General features: G+C 43.1%; 1 protein-coding gene across 5 annotated transcripts in view; it reads left to right on the top strand.

Moving 5' to 3' along the window:
• Positions 1 to 23,847, top strand: part of dok4 (docking protein 4) — a 137,631-nt gene extending 113,784 nt beyond the window's left edge. For all 5 annotated transcript variants that reach the window (XM_034229088.1, XM_034229091.1, XM_034229089.1 and 2 more), the window contains 7 exons: positions 12,349 to 12,456; positions 13,389 to 13,503; positions 14,444 to 14,563; positions 16,054 to 16,243; positions 16,988 to 17,126; positions 19,660 to 19,777; positions 22,086 to 23,847. In XM_034229088.1, coding sequence (XP_034084979.1) covers positions 12,349 to 12,456; positions 13,389 to 13,503; positions 14,444 to 14,563; positions 16,054 to 16,243; positions 16,988 to 17,126; positions 19,660 to 19,777; positions 22,086 to 22,231 — 936 coding nt within the window. In that variant the 3' untranslated portion in view covers positions 22,232 to 23,847. The remainder of the gene's footprint in view (positions 1 to 12,348; positions 12,457 to 13,388; positions 13,504 to 14,443; positions 14,564 to 16,053; positions 16,244 to 16,987; positions 17,127 to 19,659; positions 19,778 to 22,085) is intronic.
• The last annotated feature ends 268 nt before the right edge of the window (positions 23,848 to 24,115 follow it).

Raw genomic sequence — 24,115 nt, 5'->3', positions numbered from 1 at the left:
TATTCCGCCACTCGCCGACAACAACACGGCACTAGGAGAGTTGTTTGGATTTATAGACAGCATGTAGACTTCACGGCCAGAAGTAGCATTCATTGCAGCAGGGGATTTTAACACCGCTAACATGAAGAAGGTCCTACCGAAGTACTACCAGCACATCAGCTGTCCGACACGCGGGGAAAATATACTGGACCATTTTTTTTCCCTTTCAAACATGGTTATAAGGCTCTCCCCCGCCCTCCTTTCGGCAAATCAGACCACATCTCTCTGCTACTGCTTACAGGCAGAAACTTAAACGGCATAGACCGGAAACAAGGATTGTACAGCGATGGAGTGAGGAGTCAGACTCAGCTCTGCAGCACTGCTTCGAACCTACCGAGTGGAGTGTGTTTGAGGACAATAACATCAACACACACACATACACGGTCATCTGCTACATTGGGAAATGCATCGATGACGTGGTACCGAAGGTTTCTGTGCGAACATTCCCAAATCAAAAGCCCTGGATAAACGGCGAGGTTCGTACCAAGCTGAAAGCGCGCACTATCGCACACAGAGCTGGAGATTTGGAGGAGTACAGGAAATCTAAATATGATCTCCGGAGAGCAATCAGCAGTGCAAAGAGACAATACAAAGAGAAGGTGGAGTCTGACTTCAAAGGCTGTAACACCCGGAACATGTGGGCGGGACTAAGAACAATGACAGACTACAAAGGAGCAGCGGGGGGTGCTGCGGGAGTGTCTGCGTGCACATCTCTCTCCCAGATGAGCTGAACAATTTGTTTGCACGTTTTGAGAGCAGCCAGGGTGTGGAGGCACAGAAGGATCAGGAGCCCTGCCATTTTGTTTTAAACAGGGCAGATGTGTGCAAATCCTTTAAAAGGGTTAACCCACACAAGGCTCCTGGACCTGATGGCATCCCTGGCCGTGTTCTCAGGGTGTGTGCAGTTCAGCTGGCAGAGGTGTTCACAGACATCTTCAACAGGTCCCTGCTGCAGTCTGTAATCCCCACATGCTTCAAACACTCCACCATCGTTCCTGTCCCCAAAAAGACAAAAATCACCAGCCTCAACGACTACTGCCCAGTAGCACTCACCTCCATCATTATGAAGTGCTTTGAGCGGTTAGTCAAAACCTTCATCACCTCCTCCCTCCCTGACTCTCTGGACCCCCTGCAGTTTGCCTACAGAGCAAACAGGTCCAGACCATCCCCACTGCCCTCTCACACCTGGACCAGAGGAACACATGTGTGAGAATGCTGTTCATTGATTACAGTTCAGCCTTCAACACCATTGTGCCCTCCAAGCTGGACATCAAGCTCAGAGACCTCGGGCTCAACAGCGCCCTCTGTGACTGGATCCTGAACTTCCTGACGGGCAGACCCCAGGCAGGGTGGGTGGGAAACATCACATCCTCCACCCTGATCCTCAACACCGGAGCCCCTCAAGGCTGCATGCTCAGCCCTCTCCTCTACTCCCTGTTCACTCAAGTGGCCACACACAGCTCCAACACCATCGTGAAGTTTGCTGACGACACGACCGCCATCGGCCTGATCACCGACGGAGACGAGACGGCGTACAGAGAGGAGGTCGAGACCCTGACATCTTGGTGCCAGGATAACAACCTCCATCTCAACGTCAGTAAAACCAAGGAGCTGATTGTGGATTACAGGAAGCAGCAGAGAGAGGGACACGCCCCCATCGCCATCAATGGGACTACGGTGGAGAGAGTCAGCAGCTTCAGGTTCCTCTGTGTCCACATCACTGAGGACCTGACATGGACTCATCACTGAGGACCTGACATGGACTCATCACTGAGGACCTGACATGGACTCTTCACTGAGGACCTGACATGGACTCTTCACTGAGGACCTGACATGGACTCATCACTGAGGACCTGACATGGACTCTTCACTGAGGACCTGACATGGACTCTTCACACCACCACCATCACCAAGAAAGCTCGAAAGGTGCACCATAGAGAGGATCCTGACCTTCTACAGGTGCACCATAGAGAGGATCCTGACCTTCTACAGGTGCACCATAGAGAGGATCCTGACAGGCTGCATCACGGCCTGGTACGGCAGCTGCACCGCCCTTAATCGTAGGGCTTTACAGAGGGTGGTTAAAACGGCAGAGAACATCACCAGGACGGAGCTGGCATCCATGGAGGACATCTATTCCCAACGGCTCAGGATGAAATCCTTCAGGATTATAAAAGACCCCCATCACCACAGCCACAAACTGTTCAGTCTGCTGCCGTCTGGCAGGCGTTACCGCAGCATCCGGACAAAAACAACCAGATTCAGAGACAGCTTCATCCCGCAGGCAATAAGACTGTTAAACACCTGAACTGCTGAAACAATTTCATAACATTCATCTGCTACTTATGGCGCGTTTCCACTGCAGCGGGTAGCTCGCTTTAAGCGTGCCGTGCCGTGCGGGGCCCGTTTTTGGGTGCGTTTCCACTTGGCCTAGTACCGGCTAGCGGTTCCTAATTCACAGTTTTTCTGGCCCCATAAAATCGTGGTTCTAGGGCCAGGAACAACCAGGCTGAGTCGGGCTGAGTATGCTAAGAGAGAGAATCGCTGGCAAGGGGGCTACAACTACAACAAGATGAACATATTTGACCGTGATATAATTGTAATACACGTTTCAAAAGGATGCCGAAGTAACAACATACTGATACCGGTTAGTAAAAACCATGAATTAATGCTTTGACAAGTCTGCAGACAGACAGCAGGCGAAAAACCCTTTTAAAATGCGTGTTTTCTAAATGGAGCTTGGCTAAGCTAACGTTATACAGTATATGCTCCGACCGTCTACACTCACAACAACGGCCTATACAGACATAAATAAACCAGCGACTGTATTTGCCATGACACAGACAGTCTGTGGTTTGTACTTGTTTAACTTTAGTCTAGTTTCTGAACAGATATGAAGAGCTGTGAGCTCTGAGGGCTAAGAGCTAACGGCTGTGTTGTTTTTCTGGGGCGCTCATTGAAGATGACGTCACAGCTCCGCCTACACTGCGTTACTATAATAACTACCCCAGTTCCTAAACTGTAATGGAAGCGCAGCATTAAAGTGAGCCGGGCCTCATAAGGCCTAACCAAACCGAGCGAGGCCGAACGAGGCCTGCAGTGGAAACGCGCCATTAGTAAGTATTTATCTATTATCTAATATATCATTCCAACAACTTGTATATAGACTCGTATTGCACTATTCCACTTTTTTTGTCTCACTTCTTTTAAAACTATTTTTCTTTTTGTATATAGTATATTTTAATATTGTTTTAATATTGTCTGCTTATCTGTATTATTGTGTTGCATTGTTGGAGAAGCCTGTGACCTAAGATTTTCTACGACATAATTACTCTGTAGCTATGTTAGTTTGACAATAAAGAACCTTGAACCTTGAACCTTGAGTGTCAAATGTGGAATTAAATGTGACATTCCCTGAGGCACATGCTAACATGCAGGATGTATGAGTGCAGACAGCTCCTTTGATACCGGAATATCCAGCAAGGACATCGCTAAGACAATAACACGTGTTTCATAGTCAGTTTTTCCATTCAAATCCCTTGAGCCGTCTGCAGATGCACAGTAAAATAGATTCAGAGGACAGCTCTCATTCCTTCAGATTTTTAAAGATACATTTGAATGAAATAATTTAAATAGCATTTGTATCAGTGTGGGCACTGAACACAAATAAAAAATGACATGTTGATGATATATTACAGTCCAGAGCAATCTCTCACACAGCCTTCCACATCTAGCTTTCTCTCATCAGTCCAGAGAATCTGCAGAGGTGTTTTGTAGGCCCTGAAGGCATCATTATGTAAGCAGCCCTCTGAGGCTAATAGGTTAGCCTGCTCTATTTGGTGTGAGCTCCCTGATCTGCCTTCAGCTGCAGGCTCCGACCCCCCCCCCCCCCCTGCTCCTCCACACTATATGCTGTTCCTCCTCAGCTGGTCTTTATTTTCTCCGTCTTCACAGATTGCTGTGGTTATCAAGAGCAAACTCCTGCACTCAGTCTGACAGATATAGCTTTAGACATGGTATTGCACTGCATGAATACATTAATTAAATTAATTATAAAATATACATAAAGCCAGATTTCTCTCTCCAATGAAAGCTTGTTTTAACCCGTGCATCTCTCTGAAATTGAGGTACACAAAGGCCACTATTTGAGGATAAGATCAGACCAACATGTTTATTTGGCTGGTTTGCATTTAGATTTGCAAAGTGCAGCGAGATCAAACACACTACATGATGTTCTCATCAGACTCAATAACAGTTTTCTTTTAGCTGGTCATTATCTCACAAACAGTTCAAATGCATAAAGGATGAAAATGTGATTTCCATGTCTTTCTTTTGGAACCTTCTGAGGCACATTATGTTGCGAAGAATTCCTAAAGAATGCAGAACATCTGTATTTGACTTCATTGTGCTGGTAGTATTGTTCTTCAGTAAGTTTATGTGGATATTAAGATCACCAACTTGAGCTGAAATCTCTCAAAACTCTGCAAAACTCTCTGCATGGTGAAAGATTGTGAAATGGGTTTACTGGTTTCTGTTCATAACTTGGGTGAACTGCCCATCGCTAGATTTAAATAAACAAAATGTGTTTTGTGATTTTGAGACTATTCAGCCAGTCGAAATAAAAATACCTATTAGACAAAAAGTGGTTGCCAACATGTGAATTTTCACTAAAGCTGGTGTGAAATTTCCTAAAACAGTTTCTGTCAGAATTATTTTAACATCAACATCTCTGTTTGCATCCCATGATGCATTGCATTCCTCATTTCCCTGTGCAGACTGATGAAGCTGCTGTCTTAAATGCATGAGCAGTAACTTAGTGATGTGCAGCACCCAGATATGATGGCATAGTTATGGCAGCTGTTAAGATGAATCTATCGTTTCTCACAAGACAGTCAGATTCATTATCTCGGTAGCTGTTAGCACTGACCTCGCTTTCTAAGAGGAGCAGGCCAAAGTAATTGCCAAACATACCATCTTGACTATTACATAGCCACTGGTGCTGAAAGTCATATGCTGCCTTTAGTCTGCAGGTGTTAAAGGGGGGGGGGGGGGGCTGCAGTTTACTGAAGCAGGTAGGATGAGATCAGATTAACCTTCGATGATGCCGGTGACATCGGGTAGAGATCACAGCATTCAGAGGCATGAAAACAGCAGATCCATCCGCCGGGCCCAAAGCTGATTGTCCTGCAAAGATCTGTCTCATCAGATAGGAGTGCTCCCACTTGTTTGTGCAGCTTGCAACCATTTTTTGAAATAAAAATCTGAAATATATTGATACGCAATTTAAAAAGCTGTTTAAATTGTTTTAAAACTAAATAAACAACCCAGTATGAACACTTGTATAGCCCTTATTAAAAACATTCGGTCCTCAAGTTGTAAAATGTGCTAATAACGTTATTCTGAGTTATTTTCCTCGGCATTATGAACGCAGATCTAACCCACGGGGCCGCGCCACCCGGCACGTTCATGTGACGTGTTCTGTACTACATGAGTTGTACCTTTACCCATGGATGCACAATAAGAACGGATTATATGATTATATGAATACATTCGTGACGTTTGCCATTTTGTCTTCCTGCGCCAATGAGCAACTCTCATTGGAATGAACGAGGCCCCACCTCCCACGCTGTATCCAGTTATCCAGACAGGATAAGCAATCGAGCCTGAATGCAATCGAACCGACTTCTGGCCTATCAGAGCACGGCTTTGTCAGTCATGTGATCAAAGCAACGAGAAAGATGACAGAGAACAGCGGGGCTCCGGTAAGTAGTCAGTGGCTGTTTCTCAATCTCGAGTAAAGCTGCTCCAGAGCCACTATTTCAAGCATACTACGTCATCGAGTGCCGCCGAAGTACTGTTCCAATGTCCAGCATACTTGGAATTCTACCGAGCCCGGCGTACTTCGTTTGGAGAAATTTCGAGGCTGCACATGTGTAGACTCCGTGGTCTTAAAATCCCCACAATGCTTTGCGCACGGACCAATTTCCCAAAATCTGTGGCGGAAAATGTAAGGCGGGGCCTATAATATGACCAGTGTTGGGAAAGTTCACTTTCTACATGAACTAGTTCAGTTCACAGTTCACAAATTTTAAAATGAACTAGTTCAGTTCACAGTTCACAAATTTTAAAATGAACTAGTTCAGTTCACAAATTTTAAAATGAACTAGTTCAGTTCATAGTTCATAATTCAAAATGTTGAACTAAAGTTCATGGTTTCAAAAATGAACTGATTTATAGTTTATAGTTATTTTTTCAATACGTTGCTGCGAGCTATTATTTGTCAAAATGATTGCCACAACCCATATAGAACCACAGACAGCAATCAGAATACTGGCATTTCCATAACGCTTTGCTGCCGCCCATTCAGTCCACACTAGTAGCAGCTGCAGCTTTCATCTCTACAGTATATTTTCAAAAACATGAGGAAAAACGTGCTGCTTGAATGGTCTTTATTAAGTATAAGAATCTAAATATACTTAAAGTACCAAAAGTGAAAGTAGTCATTGTGCAAACATATAACATATAAACATGTGCCGACATAACTCTGTACTAACACAACACGAGCTAGGAACCAGGCTGAGGTATGAAACTAAGGTTACAGGCAAACGTTAGATTTTTTCCGTCTGAGTCAGTACTGACTTTAACGTAAAACTCTTTTAAATGCTCATACGCCGACGCCGTAGAGTCTGACTCTGAGCGAGTGCTGCTGCAGCTGCTCTCGGCTTTGTCCATACTAATTCATTCATTCATTCAATGCTCGCCGGTTCAGTGGTTCCACATTGTTTGTTGTGAGGAGTCTGATGACGTATATTTTAGTGCGACAGCCAGGGGTGACAGGCGCGCATGCGTCACAGGCAGTTTGCTGTTGCCAGATTGGGTGGTTTTTCGCATTATTTTGAAGCCTGTTTACGGTGTGTTTTAACTGGGTTTTCGGCTGAAAGGCATATGAAATCTGGCACACTTTTGAACGCCGTTATAATACAGTGCTGAGAATGAACGCACTTTTGAACGCCGTTATACAGCGCTGAGAATGAACGCGTTCTCAATTACGTTCATCTAGCGGAAATACAGTACGTTCAGTTCACGTTCGCCCAAAATATGAACACGTTCATGAACGATCGTTCATTGAACGCGTTCAGGTACATCACTGCATATGACGCACACCTGCACACTTGCTCGCCTGTTCCACTCTTCGTTTTCTGGATGCTAGGAAGTATTCTTGCCTTGCTTCTGAAGCAAGACGCTCGGAAGACATGTGCTACCAAGCAAGCGTGCTCGAGATTGAGAAACACCCAGGCCGTTTCTCAATCTGGACGATTTTGGCTTCCAAGCCAATATTTCAAGGATGCTACGTCATCGAGTGCCGCCGAAGGACTGTTCCAATATCCAGCATACTTGGAATTCCCCCGAGGTTTTGGGGGAAATTTCGAGGCTGCACATGGGTAGACTTCGCGTCCTTAAAATCCCCACAATGCTTTGCGCACAGACCAATTTCAAAAACCCTTGCGGAGAATTGCTGAACCGACGCAGCACACATTTAAATGTAATTATAGTGGCGTAGAACATGTGTTGGTAAATATGTTACTTTGTTACATTTGTTTGTTATCATCAAAAATGTGTTCCGTGAAAGTAAAGCAAGTTCATAATTAGATAGACATCGTTAGGTATTTATTTTCGATACAGTTTATGTTGAAACCGTTAGAGAGAGTGGCACACTTGTTAGCCAGTTCCATTCTTCTTCGTTTTCCGAAGCCGTGGCTTGGAAGCATACTTGCTTCGTTTCTGAAGGAAGTGACTTGGAAGTACGCGACTACCAAGCCAGCATCCTCGCGATTGAGAAACACCCACAGTTTGTGCTGTTTATTTTACAAGCAGTGAGGGCTCAAGAGGAGAGGGGAGAGGGGGGGGGGGGTGAACGATCCTGCCTGACGGTTTTCAAAGTAACGTTATGATACATCATGTCTCACAGGAGTGAATAACTTTAGGAAATCGATTAGATAAGTCACATTAGCCGCGTTCACACCGCAGTACTTTTCCCACTTTAGTTCCGATATAGTTCCGAAATGTCGGGTTCACACCAAAAAGAGCCGGAACTAAAATGAGTTAATCAGAACCTTTTTTACCCCCTTTTCCGTCCCTGCTATACCTCATTCACACCAACGGTGTTTCAGGGCCGGTTCGGAGCTGGAGCTTGAAAAGCACCGGGTTTTCCTCTTCACACCGCAGCGGAGCAGCCTCGTAGCTCCGGAATCCGGTTCGTTTCAAGCACCAAAAAATTGTCCGGCCAGAGCAAAAGCACCACATACGTCACGCTTACGTCGAGGCCGGGGCAGAGACAGATCAACTCCTGAACAACAACAAAAAGCCCGCGTTTTATCCAGTTTGTACAACGATGGAGACACTTAACAAGAGTTTCAGTGTTTCTGCCATAGACTGTATATATAAAGGTTTCTGCTCATGGTGAAGCAACGTGTCTACGTGTTAAGGTGGAACCTGAGCATTCACGTTGATCACCTCTCATTATAATTCATTATAAATCTTTAAAACTATAAATATTAAACTTTACTTCACGTGTTCATTTGAGAACAGCTGTTACATAGCTGGGTGAAGGTTACAGTTCATTTAAATGAAAGATACAACGTTACTCCACACTCATGGTTCAGTCCACCTTAAGAAATAAGACCGACCTCGGAAGCAGTTGTGTTTTAAAAAAACCTTTATTGACACGAGTACACTTTTTTATAAGAATATAACTCAACCACAGAAATGACTCCGGAAAAGCTGCAGATAGAGCCATAAGAAATGAATGCAACTGATTTAATCCGCGCGGTTTGGCTTTATGAAGCAGGCACGCAAACGGTTACGTCATGACGCAAACGATGACGCAAACGATGACGCAACGACGCATTACCAGTCGGACTCTGGGCGGTGTGAAAAGAGCCAGAGCTAAACCGAAGAACTGGTTCTGAACCTAAAAAGCTCTAGCACGGAGCTTGAACCGGAGTTGCGTTGGTGTGAATGAGGTACTAGAGAGCAGGGACTTTCGTGGGAGAAAATGGTTCCTATGTCTGATTGGCTGGGCGGAATGCAAACCACGCCCCGTAAAACTCCAAGAAAGTTTTGTGAAGCCGCCATTTTATTATCCTCGCATTAGCATTATTAGCATTAGCCCAGCGCAGAAACGCAGAGAGACTAACTTATGGCAACACAAAATAAAACATGGGAGCGGTGGAGATGAGGAGGTGTCGGCGTTCTGGTGATTTACTCGGAAGGCTTCAGTAGAAGCTGCTGGGAGTCCCAGCAACTTCTACTGAAGCCAGTCCCCAACTCCGGGGACTTCCGGCCGGGGACTCCGGGTGGCAGTATACGCCGTGAAGTGGTTTGCGGCCTGCCAGTAAACCCAAAGCAGAAGAAGAAGAAGTGACGTCAGCGGCTTCATTTGCCTAATGCTCCCTCAGGGAACTTATTCCGGTGTGAACGCGATCTGTACTTAGTTCATGAGAACTAAAGAGTTCTCATGAACCTCTGTGGGAAAAGTACTGCGGTGTGAATGCGCCTAAAGAATGAGATAAAGGTTGGGGATGTAAAAACATGCATAAGTTGTTAGAAGTAATCATGGTGAATGTAGTTTTCAGATAATTTACTTCAGTAAAAGTACTAGTGCTACACTATACAAACACTACAAAAGCCCTGCATTTAAACCTGTTATTGTTACTTTAGTAAAAGTATGCTAGTATAATCAGGAAAGTGAAAGTTATACTATTATATTATATCATTTATTTTTGTATTATTATTATTATTACCCATGCATTAAAGGTGAGGTATGTAATTTATTTCAGAAAACACTTTTTGTTATATTCCATGGAATGCTCTTAACATCCCGATAGCAATGAATATATTAAAGGCTTTGACAATAAATACATGGCTGTGGAAGCCGTAGCGCTGTAAAAAGCACGACCAATCATTTTAGCAGGCGGCCATGTGCTTGCTTGGAGTCCTTATCGCAGCAGACCGGGGGTCTGATTCCGACCCATGGACCTTTGCTCTGTCATTCCCTCTCTCTCCTCTTTCCAGTCTGTCTCTCTGAAATAAAAGGAAAGACTCAACAACAAAACAAATCTAAATTTGACCACCGTTGTGTTGCTGCACTTCTGTGTGTGTGTGTGTGTGTGTGTGTGTGTGTGTGTGTGTGTGTGTGTGTGTGTGTGTGTGTGTGTGTGTGTGTGTGTGTGTGTGTGTGTGTGTGTGTGTGTGTGTGTGTGTGTGTGTGTGTGTGTCACTTTTCATAAGATTAATATTTAAATATGTGTCATATTGTATTTATTAATGTGTGGTGGAAGTCATAGTTTTACTCGGTGAACATGCCTTCTGCTTTCATGTCTACTATCTCTCTTTAGCACATCCTCCATCTCCCTCCTCTCCTTCATCTCCTCTCCTTCATCCCTCCTCTCCTTCATCCCTCCTCTCCTTCCTGTTTGAAGTAGGCGGGTCTCAGCAGACAGACTGAGGAGCGCTCAGTGAAGTTAAGAGAGAGGGGGGGGGAGTTCCTCTCGCTCCAGAGGGCTTTGCTCACATTAGAGTGAGAGGAGGCGATGTTTTCACATGGGCATGGCGTTTAATGGATACAGGGCCATTCCAAACACAAGTCAGCTGATTTTCCTCTGTATCATCCACTTGCCCTTTAGTTCAACTAAATTGATTTATTATTATTTCTTAGAACTCCTTATGTATGTGTTCTGAGTCATTTTAAGGAAAAAATGTGTCTTAAAAAACAGGATTATTTCAGACATTACAATAGAATGTATAGATTACAATGGATTTTAAAATGTGAAATTGTAATACTGAGCAGCATCTTTCAGATCTCTCGTTGTTTCACACACTGTAGGAAGAGTCACTGTCCAGCAGTGTGAACAGCCACACATAATTCTTTACGAAGAAATGTCACATATATTAACTGCTCTAAAAAAGTACACATCAGTCATCTCCCTTGCTAAAAATAAATGTAGCATATGTATGCCAATCATAACACATGTGTTAGATCAGCATCTTGTCCTGCTCTGTATATATCCCTTCACTTAAATAAGAAAGTGAGGGATAAAGAAATGAGTTTATTTACTTTAGATTTGAAATAAAGGTTGTCTTTTGTTGGTGTGCCTCTCAGCTCAGTTTGTTGTTTTGTAGTGTTTTCTGGACTCACTAGAGGACATGTCATGTTGTCAGGAAGAGCTGCAGGCCACTTCTTATTCACTGGACAGGTCCCACTGTGGTGCTATCTCTATCTTCCCATAAACCCACACCACACTCAAACACAATTATTATTGAGAATATTTATATAAAATGATGTAAAAACAATAAAGACGCATTGCATCTTGCCAGAAGGTCCACATGTGAAATAATAAGAAACTACTGTTAGTAGTGGCATTGACCTCCAATAATCCCTATGTGCATGTTTGTATTTATGTACTTATTTGTGTTGGTTCCCAACCTTTTTTCCCAAGAGGGGGGGGGAGCAACAGCGATAATTAAAGTTTAAAAGTCTCAAAAGCTACAACTACTGTCACAAACTGGATGAATGTGAAGTATTTTGTTAAAGGAGGATGAAAGCGTAATCAAGGAGCACTATTGGAGTGACTTTGATGGTTATTGGACTCAGGATTCATTTATTTGGATTCCTGCTGTATGAAGAAATTAAAGGATGCCGCAAGTGGAAACAATTCACAAAGGGATTCAACTGTTTAAAACACATGCTCAAAGTAAGCTGGATTTTGCCGATGTGTTTATGTGGATTCAAAAGTCGTAAATAATCTACAAAATGGAGGAGACCGATCTGATCGGAGCAACTGACAAATAATCCAATTGAAACCGGCATGGACAATGACTATGTTTTAAAAATGCGCTTATCCAGAAAAGCCTGGTTTGGACACTTTACGGGCAGAAGAAACATTTATATTAAAGAAAGAATTATACATTTCTGTCTTTTTATCCCTTTAATACTAACTTGAATTTTTATTCAAATTAATTAGTCAATTATTTTTTATATTTTATTGTAATGTAGAGAAGAGGCTTTTAGTGACAATCATGTATTGCCTTACAATTATATGTAAAAAAAAAAAAGTCTAAATATGATATTTGGCCTCAAATCATCTGAGGCCTGGCGCCCCCCCTGCGATCTTTGGCTCCCCCCCAAGGGGGGCACGCCCCCCAGGTTGGGAACCACTGCTATAGGGTTTGGAGTATTTCTATTTATACATCTTAATAGAAAAGTAGTCGTAATACATTTTATCCTAAATGTGTGTGTGCGTGTTATAGATCTATCGACGCTGCTGGCTGGTGTTCAAGAAGTCATCGAGCAAAGGACCTCGTCGTCTGGAGAAATACCCTGATGAGAAGTCTGCCTACATCAGAGCCTTCCCCAAGGTGTGTGTGTGTGTGCGCGTGCGTGTGTGTGTGTGTACGTGCCTGTGTGTTGACAGAGTTGACAGGCACAGTGAAATGAAGGAAAGCCGAGTTGTAGAGTGGCGTTGCTCTATCTTATTATTTGAATCTGTAGGCAGTTTGACAGAAGGTTTCTCTTTCTTACACATTAAAGTGTTATTCCATAAAAAACAATCAAGTGGCTAATCCTTGGAAGTGCTCCGACTGAAAGTCACCTCACATCATCAATGAATAGAGTTCTATTCGAGGAATCAAAACATATTTTGATCATTACCGTTCTCTATATCCAGACAGTAGTGCACAGACAGATCATCTGAATAAAAATACTACCTCTGCCCCCCCAGTACTCCTATTCCACTTTATGGAAAACAACCAATCACAGCAGAGGACTGTAGTGCAGTGTACACTGCTCAAGAACTCCGATCAAACTATCAAACTAAGCAGCGCTGATCATAAATAAAGACACCTCTGTCCCTGCCTGCCTGTTTGCTCTGGCAGAGGGAGAGTGCTTGGTCGGCACCCAGACACACTGATCAGCTTTCCTTCGGCTGCATGGAATCTTCCAGATGCTTATAGATTTCTCATTCACAAGTGTCAGGATATAGTAATATATCAACAATGATCAACTGTTTAAAAAATAAATTGAATTACCAACTCTTGCTTTATTTAAACTCTATTCCTCACCATTTTACACATCAAGCCATGTTAATAAATGTGGTGTAATGATACATGTACAATTATCTTTAGGTGTCAGTGACTCCTCTCCACCCCTGTACTGTATGAGTCACCATTTCATCCTAAACATAGATATCCAATTTTAAGGCTATTTAACTGAGGTGTCTTCACATTAATTAAACAATAACAATAAGTCTTGATAACCACTTTAACGACTTTGCTTTCCACCTGTTACCTAGGTGACAGAGATAAGCAATGTCAAGAATATCACAAGGTTGCCTCGAGATACCAAGAGACAGGCAGTGGCCATTGTGTTCACAGACGACACCTCTCGCACCTTTACCTGTGAATCAGGTAATACACACACACACACACACACACACACACACACACACACACACACACACACACACACACACACACACACACACACACACACACACACACACACACACACACACACACACACACACACACACACACACACACAGCTCTGTGCTGTCAGGGATGGACCCCAAACTCACCCTCAACATTCACCTCACAAAACATTATTAGTCTTTTAGTCCCTTTTGGTGTTTGTATCTGTACCATTTCACACATCATGTGTGTGACACGGATACAAACACAGTGTATTCTTACTGTCGATGCACTCATTGCTGTCATTAGAATTAGTTTTATTCGACTTATATTAAACTTTAAATGCAGATGTACTGTGACTCAGTCTCTGCTGCGATGGACACAGTTTGATTCCGACCAGGACCATTTACGCATCTTATCCCCTGTGTATGTGAAGCTGTCTCTATTACAAGAGACTGGTGGCTCAAAAATCCTTAGCCTGTTATTCAGTAGTTACTATGTACTTCACTGTAACTATTCACAGTGCTTTAGCATGCTCAGTCCACCTGATTGTTGTTCACCAAGAAATTCCAACATCAAGGATACACTTTCATAATCCTAATGACAATTCTATCCAAAAGGCAGTAGGTTGTTGATATTATTATTATGTAGATATGTGTTCCTCCTTAGCCCAGTGTTGTGCTGTGAGCTGCACCTGACGTGTGCAGCAGTAACTGTTTCACATAGTCCAAACACCCGGCCAGACAGAGGTAGAAGAGGCCTTCATTTCACCATCTGACCCTGTCTCAAATTCAACTCGCTTTATTCCATTAATAATAATGACACATAGTTTTTCCAAATCATTGAACCATTAATGACATGTTCAGCTTAGAACTATATACATCTCTCCCTCCCTCTCTCTCTGTCTCCCCCTCCCTACCCCTCTCTCCCCCTGCAGAGCTGGAAGCAGAGGACTGGTTTAAGACCCTGTCTATAGAGTGTCTGGGCACCCGTCTGAATGACATCAGTCTGGGGGAGCCTGACCTCCTGGCAGCTGGAGTGCAGTGTGAACACACAGGTGAAGGCAGAGTAACATCTGTCTGTGCTGTTGAACCTTCTGCTAGCTGTACTGCATACAGTGGTTCAGACTTCACCTCCTCGTTCCATGGGTGGCAGGCCAAATGAAGCATGGTGTCTAGAGGAGAGATCTGTTGAGTGGCATTAGCAGAGAAAGGACAGCAGTGTACCTGGTCCTTCATTTCTGTATTTGAACATATCATTTTACTCTAAAAATGTATCAGTTTTTAACAAATGAATATCTGATTTGTTAAATATCAGACAGAAAGGTTCTTCCGCCCCTTAAGGTGCTAATCAATACGTTATGTTTGCTACAAGTAAATGGTACATGGATCTCTAAACAGAGATGCAAACATAACATGAATACACAGTCATAACAATGATCATAAACTTTAATTTTAAACTTTAATATCGGACCTTGGTAACAAAGTGTTTCAGAGTAGACATCTAATAACATCTGAATACAATTAAATGATAATTGTCCGACTAGAATGACAAATAACGTTAGTTAAGCTATTCTGTCAGCCAAGAAATCGCTTAATCATAAATTTTTCATTTTCAGGGGGGCCACAGGGGGGTCCAAAGTCAGTGTTAGGGGGGCACTGGCCCCATTGGGCCCCCCCCCCCTAGAACCGCCCCTGGTGCGCGCAGAGCACACTCTATAGTTTATATACGTAGTATATACACATTCTCCTGGTGAGACCTCAAATAATCTTCGTAATATCTATCAAAATATAGATCCTACACATCCACTGGACGTAGGTTCTGAAAGTAAAATATACACTTCTTGCTAGAAATGTAATACAAAGTGTTTTAATGGCCATACGATCGTGTCCACGATCACGTGACATGGGCACTGGCCATTAGAAATGTATAGGAAAACATTAATTAGCCATGTCACAATTTGAGAGGGATTTTTGATGACATACTATGTGTTGCCCTGTGGACCAACGTAGCTATCACACATTCTTTTGTGAGACTTGGTTGCCATAACACATCACCTTTTACATATTGACATATGATCACTATATACATTTGTTGAACATGTTAGCAGTCATTTGCCTACTTCCAGCAAACAGAACAACAGTCATCCACCTGAGTGTGTGTGTGTGCCTGATGAATGTTCACTCTCTGGTCTCTGGCTCTTCAGCTGCTAAAGGTTCCACCATGTTCATCATCATACATATGTTGTGCTTGTCAGGTTGTGTATAATGGATTTGTAAGTAAGCCTATAAAGTAATATGAAATGTAAAGTACAATAACCTACAATACAATTTGACAGTACTTTAGTAAATGTTACGACTACTTTCCAACACTGACCATATTGTGTCCCGTGTTTAAATCACCTTAGCGCTTTGCTTGGTTCCGTGTCCTCTTCTCTTTTTCAGAATGTATAGTCCTCTATAATTAAGGCTATATAATCTTTAAGAGCTGGAGTAATGCCAGCGGACCTCAGTCCCTGACGGTCCTATCATTCTCTGGTCTCCTCAGAGCGCTTCAACGTGTTCCTCCTCCCCTGCCCCAACCTGGACATCTATGGGGAGTGCATGATGCAGATCACCCACGAGAACATCTACCTGTGGGACATCCACAACCCCCGCACCAAGCTGGTCACCTGGCCGCTGTGCTCGCTGCGGCGCTATGGCCGCGACGCCACGCGCTTCACCTTTGAGGCTGGAAGGTAAGACTGGGATGAGATGGCGGGGGGGTCAGATCAATCTCCTTCCCCAGATCAATGCAGAATACATACATCATGGCCCCCCACACTTTCAGAGTCAGGGACAACACCTCCTTTGTTATAACATGTGTATACGTATACAGTGTGTGTTTATGCTGCTTTATCGGACCTCACAACTAAAGTATGTGCATGTGCAGCTGTCAGTCAGCTGACGGTCAATCAAAGGATACCTCTCTCTTTCTCTTTCTCTCTCTCTCTCTCTGATTGATTGTCTAGATGAGACAATTAATCAGTGCGGGTCAGACCTCCTTATCTTCTCCGCTCTGATAAAACCTGATGAGCTATGATTGGGGTGAGTGAGTGAGTGAGTGTGTGTGTGTGTGTGTGTGTGTGTGTGTGTGTGTGTGTGCGAGCATGCGCGTGTGTGTGCATGTCGTCTAAAACAAACCAGAGCAGCAGTAGAGCCCTCTGTCTGTGTGTGTGTGTGTGTGTGTGTGTGTGTGTGTGTGTGTGTGTGTATGTGTGTGGTGTGTGTGTGTGTGTGTGTGTGTGTGTGTGTGTGTGTGTGTGTGTGTGTGTGTGTGTGTGTGTGTGTGTGTGTGTGTGTTACTGCTTCACTCCCAAATAGTGTGTCTCTTAAATGTAGCTCTGCTTTACAGGCTTTTTACTTTTTATTAAGCTATCATTTATTGTTATTATATATATTTACTGACTTTTGAAAACAAACTGAGTTGCTGTCATGTGCAGGATGTGTGACAGCGGGGAAGGCCTCTACACCTTCCAGACCAGAGAGGGGGAGCAGATCTACCAGAGGGTCCACTCCTCTACACTGACTATAGCTGAGCAGCACAAGAAGGTCCTGCTGGAAATAGAGAAAAACAGCAGGGTGAGACACACACACACACACCACACACACACACACACACACACACACACAACACCCACACACACACACACACCACACACACAACACACACACACACACACACACACATTCACACACAACACACACACACACACACACACACACACACACACACACACACACACACACACCACACCCACACACACACACCACACACACACACACAACACCACCACACCACACATTCACACACACACACACACACAACACACACATTCACAACCACACACACACCACACACACAACCACAGTCACACACATTCACACACACACCCACACACACCCACACACACACACCACACACACCCACACCACCACACACACACACACACAGCACACACACACTCAGCACACACACACACACATTCCAACACACACACACACACACACACACACAACACACCATGCACACACACAGACACACACACACACACACACACACACACACACACACACACCACCACACACACACACATCACACCACACCCACACACACACACACACACACCCACAACCACAAATCAGAGTTAATGTTAAATATGTTTATGTTGCATTGTTGAAGGAGCCTGTGACTTGAGTTTGTCATTGCATATCTACACTCTAGCTGTGCATAACATAATAAAGCCATTTAAACAGAGGTGGAACAAGTACTTAGATCTTGTACTTAATTCAAAGTAGATGTACCAGAGTGTATGTCATGTCTCGAAAGATTATTGTTAAGTTGTATTCTTTAAATTAGCTTTGTCATGTCCCTTTGTCTTGTGCCTCCCTGTTTGTATTTTTGAAAAGTCATTCTCCCTCTCGTTTCAGGTCACTGTGCTCCCCGCCCCTTTGTGTCTCCTGCGTTTGTGATTGTTTACCCCGCCCTGATTGTTTCCACCTGTGCCCCTTACCTCATGTGTATATATTGTCTTAGTCTCCACCTGTCCTGTGCCAGTTTGTCTCTTCTCATGACTCGAATTACCAGCGTACCCTCAAGCCTGTGCCATGTTTGTTATCTGCGTTCCAAAGCTCCATATGGAAGTATTTTAGTTGTTCCTCGAAAGAGTGATTTTTTTGTACTCTGTTTTGTTACTGTGAAATTACCCAGTAAAGTACTTTATTTTTGCAACCCTCTGAGTCTGAGTTGTGCATTTGGGTTCATGCCCCTGAGTTCACCCCTTGACAGTGGAGGAATACTCTGTTACAGTAAAAGTCCTGCAAAGTAAAGTGAAGTAAAAGTAGTCATTGTTTGATTGGTCCATTTCAGAATAATATATATGATATGTTTTATAATGATTGATCATGAAAGTGTTCTCAAAGCTGGTAAAGGTGCAGCTAGTTTGAATGGCTTTGTATACTGCAGGGTAGCTGGTGGATTTACTCCAGGTGGAACTAAAGTCTGATTTAACACTTGATTATATTTCACATCATTCATCCACATCTGTGAAGTAACTAAAGGTATTAAATACATGTAGTGGAGTAGAAGTACACCATGTACCTCTGAACTGTAGAGGAGTAGAAGTACAAAGTAGCATCAAATGAAGATAGTCCAGCTGAGTACAAGTCCCTTAACGATTGTACTAAAGTAAAGTCCCTGAGTAAGGCACGTCAAGTTCAAGGCAATTCAAAGTGCTTTACAAAAATGAAAGACATTAAAAGCATTAAGAAATAGTGCAGCGGAAACACATTATAAAAGGGCATTTTTAAAAACTGTCATTAAAAAGCAAAGATAATAAATTAAACATAATAACACAGGTATAAAAGACATGGATAAAAGTTACAGTGCAGTCTAAGATATGAATAGTTCAATTAAAAGCAAAGAAAGAAAAGTCTTCAGCCTGGATTTAAAAGTAGTCAGAGTTGCAGCGGACCTGCAGGTTTCTGGGAGTTTGTTCCAGATATTTGGAGCATAATAACTGAACACCGAGTAAATCTACTTAGTTACTTTGCCCCACTTTCTTTAAATATATAACTCTAAATAAATGCTAATGTTGCTCTGTATCTTAGGTATTAAAAAACAACAACTGTTTGCTAATAACATTTCTTCTTTAATAGGAGATGCTATTAAGTGTTAGTTTGCTTGCTGCCCCCAAGTGGCAAAAAAGAAGAAGCTCCGAAGGTCCATAACAGGTTACAGCAGCTTTAGTCAGAAGGATTACATTACAAATAGTGAGTACATGTTTTAAACTAATTGTTCATGAGCATATTAAGTTCCTCAGTAGTGCAGAGTCAAAGGTAAAACACATTTCCCAGTATAATAACACAGTGCCATGTTGCTGATGTGTTCATCTTGGTCATGACATGACATTTCCATGCCGTTCCACCTGGAGTTCAGCCCCATCCATCCAGCTTTCTTATACTAGCAAAACACATTATGAAGCTTACTGTGAATATCCTTCAGTAGCGCAGTGAAACAAAATTCATACTAATATTTTGTCGATATTCTGCTACTTGAATAGAAATAACTAATCTACAGTCCAGTTTCTTCAATGTGTGTGTTTATGCCTCTCAGTTGCTGTCTGTGGGTTCAGAGCCGGGCTCCTACCCCTGCACCCCCACAGCCATCCTGCCCCGCTCCGTCTACTGGCACCACATCACTGGAAACCAGGCAGGCATGGATCCTTGCAGCGGTACGCCACACACAGGCCTTCACTAATGTTTTTTATTGATTCTTTTCTTAAATAGACATTTGATTGTATACTTTGCATACTTCTTGTAAGTGCAAAAGCATGACAGCTTTTCTATTTGTTGTACCTTTACCTAATGTCGTGCCTTCCAACACACCCGCTGGCCCCATTAGGCTGGAGTAGAGGGGTTTCTTACTAAAACATAGTTGTATAAAGTAGTAAAGATATTTTGCAAATGAATGCGCATGTTTAAAATTAGCATGACGTAATCTGGGAACCTTTAGAAACTTCTGGAGCTAAGGCCACTTTCATTGGAACTAGTTGGCAACACGAAATGTTGTTTTCCACGGTTTTGTGGCGTAATCAAGCCTTCATTTTCTCAGGAGAAGGTGACACAGATTCAGACAAAACTGCACAGTGAAATCAGGTTTCATAGGAATCAATCTAAAAGCTACATCAACATTTATATGGAGGTTATTCCCTATCTTTATTCAAGAGCGTGTTCTTTCAATTTGAGAGAATCATTTATTGATTTCAGGTTCAGATTTTGTATTTCTTTCAGTCAAACCCTGTCCTTGCGCTTAGATTTGTCTCTGCTTCTGCTCAAACTGTACGCTTGCACTCAGATATATTGCTGCTTGCACACATTTTCTGTGCAAAAACCAAAATCCCTCAACCAATAGGAGGCCAGGTGAAGTGTCGTCTCCTTGCTGGCGTGTTCGCTTTATATATTAGAACATCCCGTAAGGGTGGTTACTCTTTAACCAGGTTTATAAAACGGACAAGTCAAATCAAGCAATCTGATTGGTTCTTAGCTTGATATAATGAGCGTATACCACGGGTATAATTGTAGTTACTTTTCACAACAAGTCAGTATCCCTCCGCCTCTGAGAAAAGCTACAACCGTTACAACTGTTACAGTACGTCCATTACGAAACGAACTAACTAACAAAGCTTAAGATGGAAACATGTAAGGGATAATAGCCGCATTCACACCAAGTACTTTGCCGTACTTAGTTCCCAGCTCTTAGTTCCCCTATGGAACTAAGGGCCGATCGCGTTCACACCGGAGTACTTTTTCCTTAGGGAAGATTACGCAAATGAGCCGCTGACATCACTTCTTCTTCTTCTGCTTTGGGTTTACTGGCAGGCCGCAAACAACTTCACGGCGTATACTGCCACCCGAAGTCCCCGGAGTTGGGGACTGGCCAGCAGCTTCTACTGAAGCCTTCCGAGTAAATCGCCAGAACGCCGACACCTCCTCATCTCCACCGCTCCCATGTTTTCTTTTGTGTTGCCATAAGTTAGTCTCTTTGCGTTTGTGCGCTGGACGAATGCTAATAATGCTAATAATGCTAATGCGAGGATAATAAAATGGCGGCTCTACAAAACATTTCAGAGTTTTACGGGGCGTGGTTTGCAATTCGCCAAGCCAATCAGAACTGGGGCACTTTTTTCCCCCAGGAGAGTACCACCTCTCAGCAGGCACTAAAAATGGGGGTTAAAGTTCCCGGCACTAAGTACTCTTTTTGGTGTGAACGCGACATAAGGGGTACTAACGGAACTAAACGGGAAAAGTACGGGGGAAAATACCCTGGTGTGAACGCGCCTAATGTGCGGCAAAGACTTATTGACCGTTGTTAAGGACGCTCACATCTGCAGAAAGAAGTCCGGTTGATTTAACTGTAGACAGTTGGGCTGAAAAGCAAACTGCATGCAGAAAACTGATAAGAAAACTGGGACAAGAAAACAGAGGAGAAGTAACGGGGCAGAAACCCTCCTTTTTACGCAACGGTCCAGACATAGACATCAGACGGCAAAACATATTCAGTTGCCAGTTACTTTGGCATTAGGGCAGGGATAGATACTTTCCAAGGTTAATATATCTGAGTGCAAGCGTACAGTTTGAGCAGAAGCAGAGCAAATCTAAGCGCAAGAACAGGGTTTGACTGAAAGAAATACAAAATCTGAACCTGAAATCAATAAATGATGCTCTCAAATTGAAAGAACACGCTGTTGAATAAAGATAGGGAATAACCTCTATACATTTACTGCATATTGATAAATTAAAGCAAAAAGCTCATCTCATATTCAGTGTTAAATAACACTTCTACAGTTTTTGATGGAGTTTCTTCCTAAAGTTGGGAATGTCAAGTGAGAAGTAAAGAACTGGAGTCCGGACATGTTTGGCTTAGCAAACACACTGTAGGCAGGGAGAACAGGCTGATTCTGTCCAAAGTGAGAACACACACGTACACCTGTGTGTGTGCCTGGAGCTGCAGTCACAGCTGTGTTTCCGCTCTGTCTCCAGGAGATGCTTCAGAGGACGACCTGCTGTCCTCCTGCCTGCCCCCCGACCGCCATGCCACGCTGCCGCTGGCCAACACACATGCACAGTCACAGCCACACATACACACACACTCCCCGGCACACTACCCCACCTACCCTGGACAGTGACACACACAGGAAGATGTGGACATTCCAAATGATGCAGACACGATACATATACCTACATGCATGCAGGCGCACACTGTTCCTCCTTGTATTAGTTTTATAGTCGGTCTCACCTCACAGGAGAGGTTTCTGTGGGACTAACACTAGCTAACAGACAATGCTGAAAGCAGCGAGTACTTGAGAATACTGAGCTTCCTGACATGACCGCAGTTCCCACAATTCCACAGTACACCAGGGATGTTTTTTCCACCTCCAGGATGAGAAACTCTAAATGAAGGACTGAGGGCCCTAAGTATGATTTAAACAACTTAGGTTTTATTATATATTGCCTAACCAGGTTTAATTGTTTCCAAAGTCACCCATAAATGCGGGGGAAAGTCTTGAAGAGCAATTAGCAGGATCTGTTACTGAATTTATACTACATGTTTTTGCTCAAATTATTTCTCTCTCTCTCGCAAAAACTGGTCCCTCACCAAGACACCTGCCACCTGTAGTGTATAAAAAGAAATGGGAATTTTTGTAAAGGAAATGCTCAATTTAAATCAAAGTAATCATCACATATTTATAACTTATTAATATTGGATCACTAACACACTAAAGTTTGGAGAATTTGCGTCAGTTACTATGAGTGAAGCCTAGTGCAACACAAAGAACGACTTTGAGGAAAACTCTAAAGTGTGCATCAACTCTATAGTTTGTATAATCGACAGCGTCGAGACTTCAGGGAGGGGGTTTTCACCCCGCCCCCGCGTGTGGCCATGTGGAACAGATATGTATACTTATTTGATGACACATCACAGATCATTTTAGGCATATTAAAGCTTTTACAAACAAAGCCACAGTAACTTGTTACCAAGCTATATGGATAGATTTTAGAGAGGAACCTGAAATTCCAACGTTTTTGATATGGTGCGTATACAGTAAAGTAGACATACTGTTATCTGATGTTGTAGCATGAGTTTCTCATCCCAGGAGTGACACATTTACCAAATGGCTGCCATGGGGTTAACGTCAATAGGGCCTGGTTGTGTTACATTGAATACTACGTGGGACGGGATTGCATGGTGCCTTAATAGCACCACATGGACTGTGCTATCCTTGGAAATACATTGACATTCCCTTATGGAAAGTTCCCAGTGTGCCAGCTGACATGTGGTCTGAAGAACTCTTGATTATTTCACTGTCCACGTCTGGATCAATACCTCTGAATTTGCTGATAACTGATGTTACTTTACAGTTCCTGGATATGTTTTGCTTTGCTGAGGTTCTGAACCTTGGAATGAAACTGTGATTGATTGGCGCCTGTTCTCAACTGGATATTCAATTTTAGAGCTTCAGATTTTCACTGGGGTGTGTCCCAGTACTTGCTTCTATTGAGCTATATTTGCACAACCCTTTTTTTATTATGTTATTCAAGGGTTAAGAGTGCAAGAGGAACTAACATTGTCGAGGTCAACGGATTGGGATTTTGGAAAGCCCATACTGATGATACATTTGGATTGGACCTGCCAATAACTGATATTCAGTAACTTATGATCCCGTGAATGACAGATCAGAAATGTTTGTATGTATTTATTACTAGAGCTACAAAACACTAAACACTGAAATGGAAAACTGAACCGTGTTCAAACATTTGCGTTCACAGAATCTCTGAAGGGCAAGTGCGGAAATGATACAGGTGCAACACCAGAGCACAACTTGAAAAGAGTTTGCCTAAATGATATGTGACACAGTGTCAAAATAGAAGCATTGAATTGGGCTACAAACACATCATGGTTAGATTACATTTTATTTTTCTTTCTCCCAAAAGTCACACCAGAGAAGCTCGCGAGCATTTGACAGAAATATCTGAACCACCCTGAAGGGTACATGGACCATTCAAGCACC

This window comes from Gymnodraco acuticeps, unplaced genomic scaffold (assembly GCF_902827175.1).
Source record: "Gymnodraco acuticeps unplaced genomic scaffold, fGymAcu1.1, whole genome shotgun sequence".
NCBI lineage: Eukaryota > Metazoa > Chordata > Actinopteri > Perciformes > Bathydraconidae > Gymnodraco > Gymnodraco acuticeps.
The sequence above is the reverse complement of the archived record's forward strand: the minus strand, read 5'-3'. Positions and strand labels throughout refer to the sequence as shown.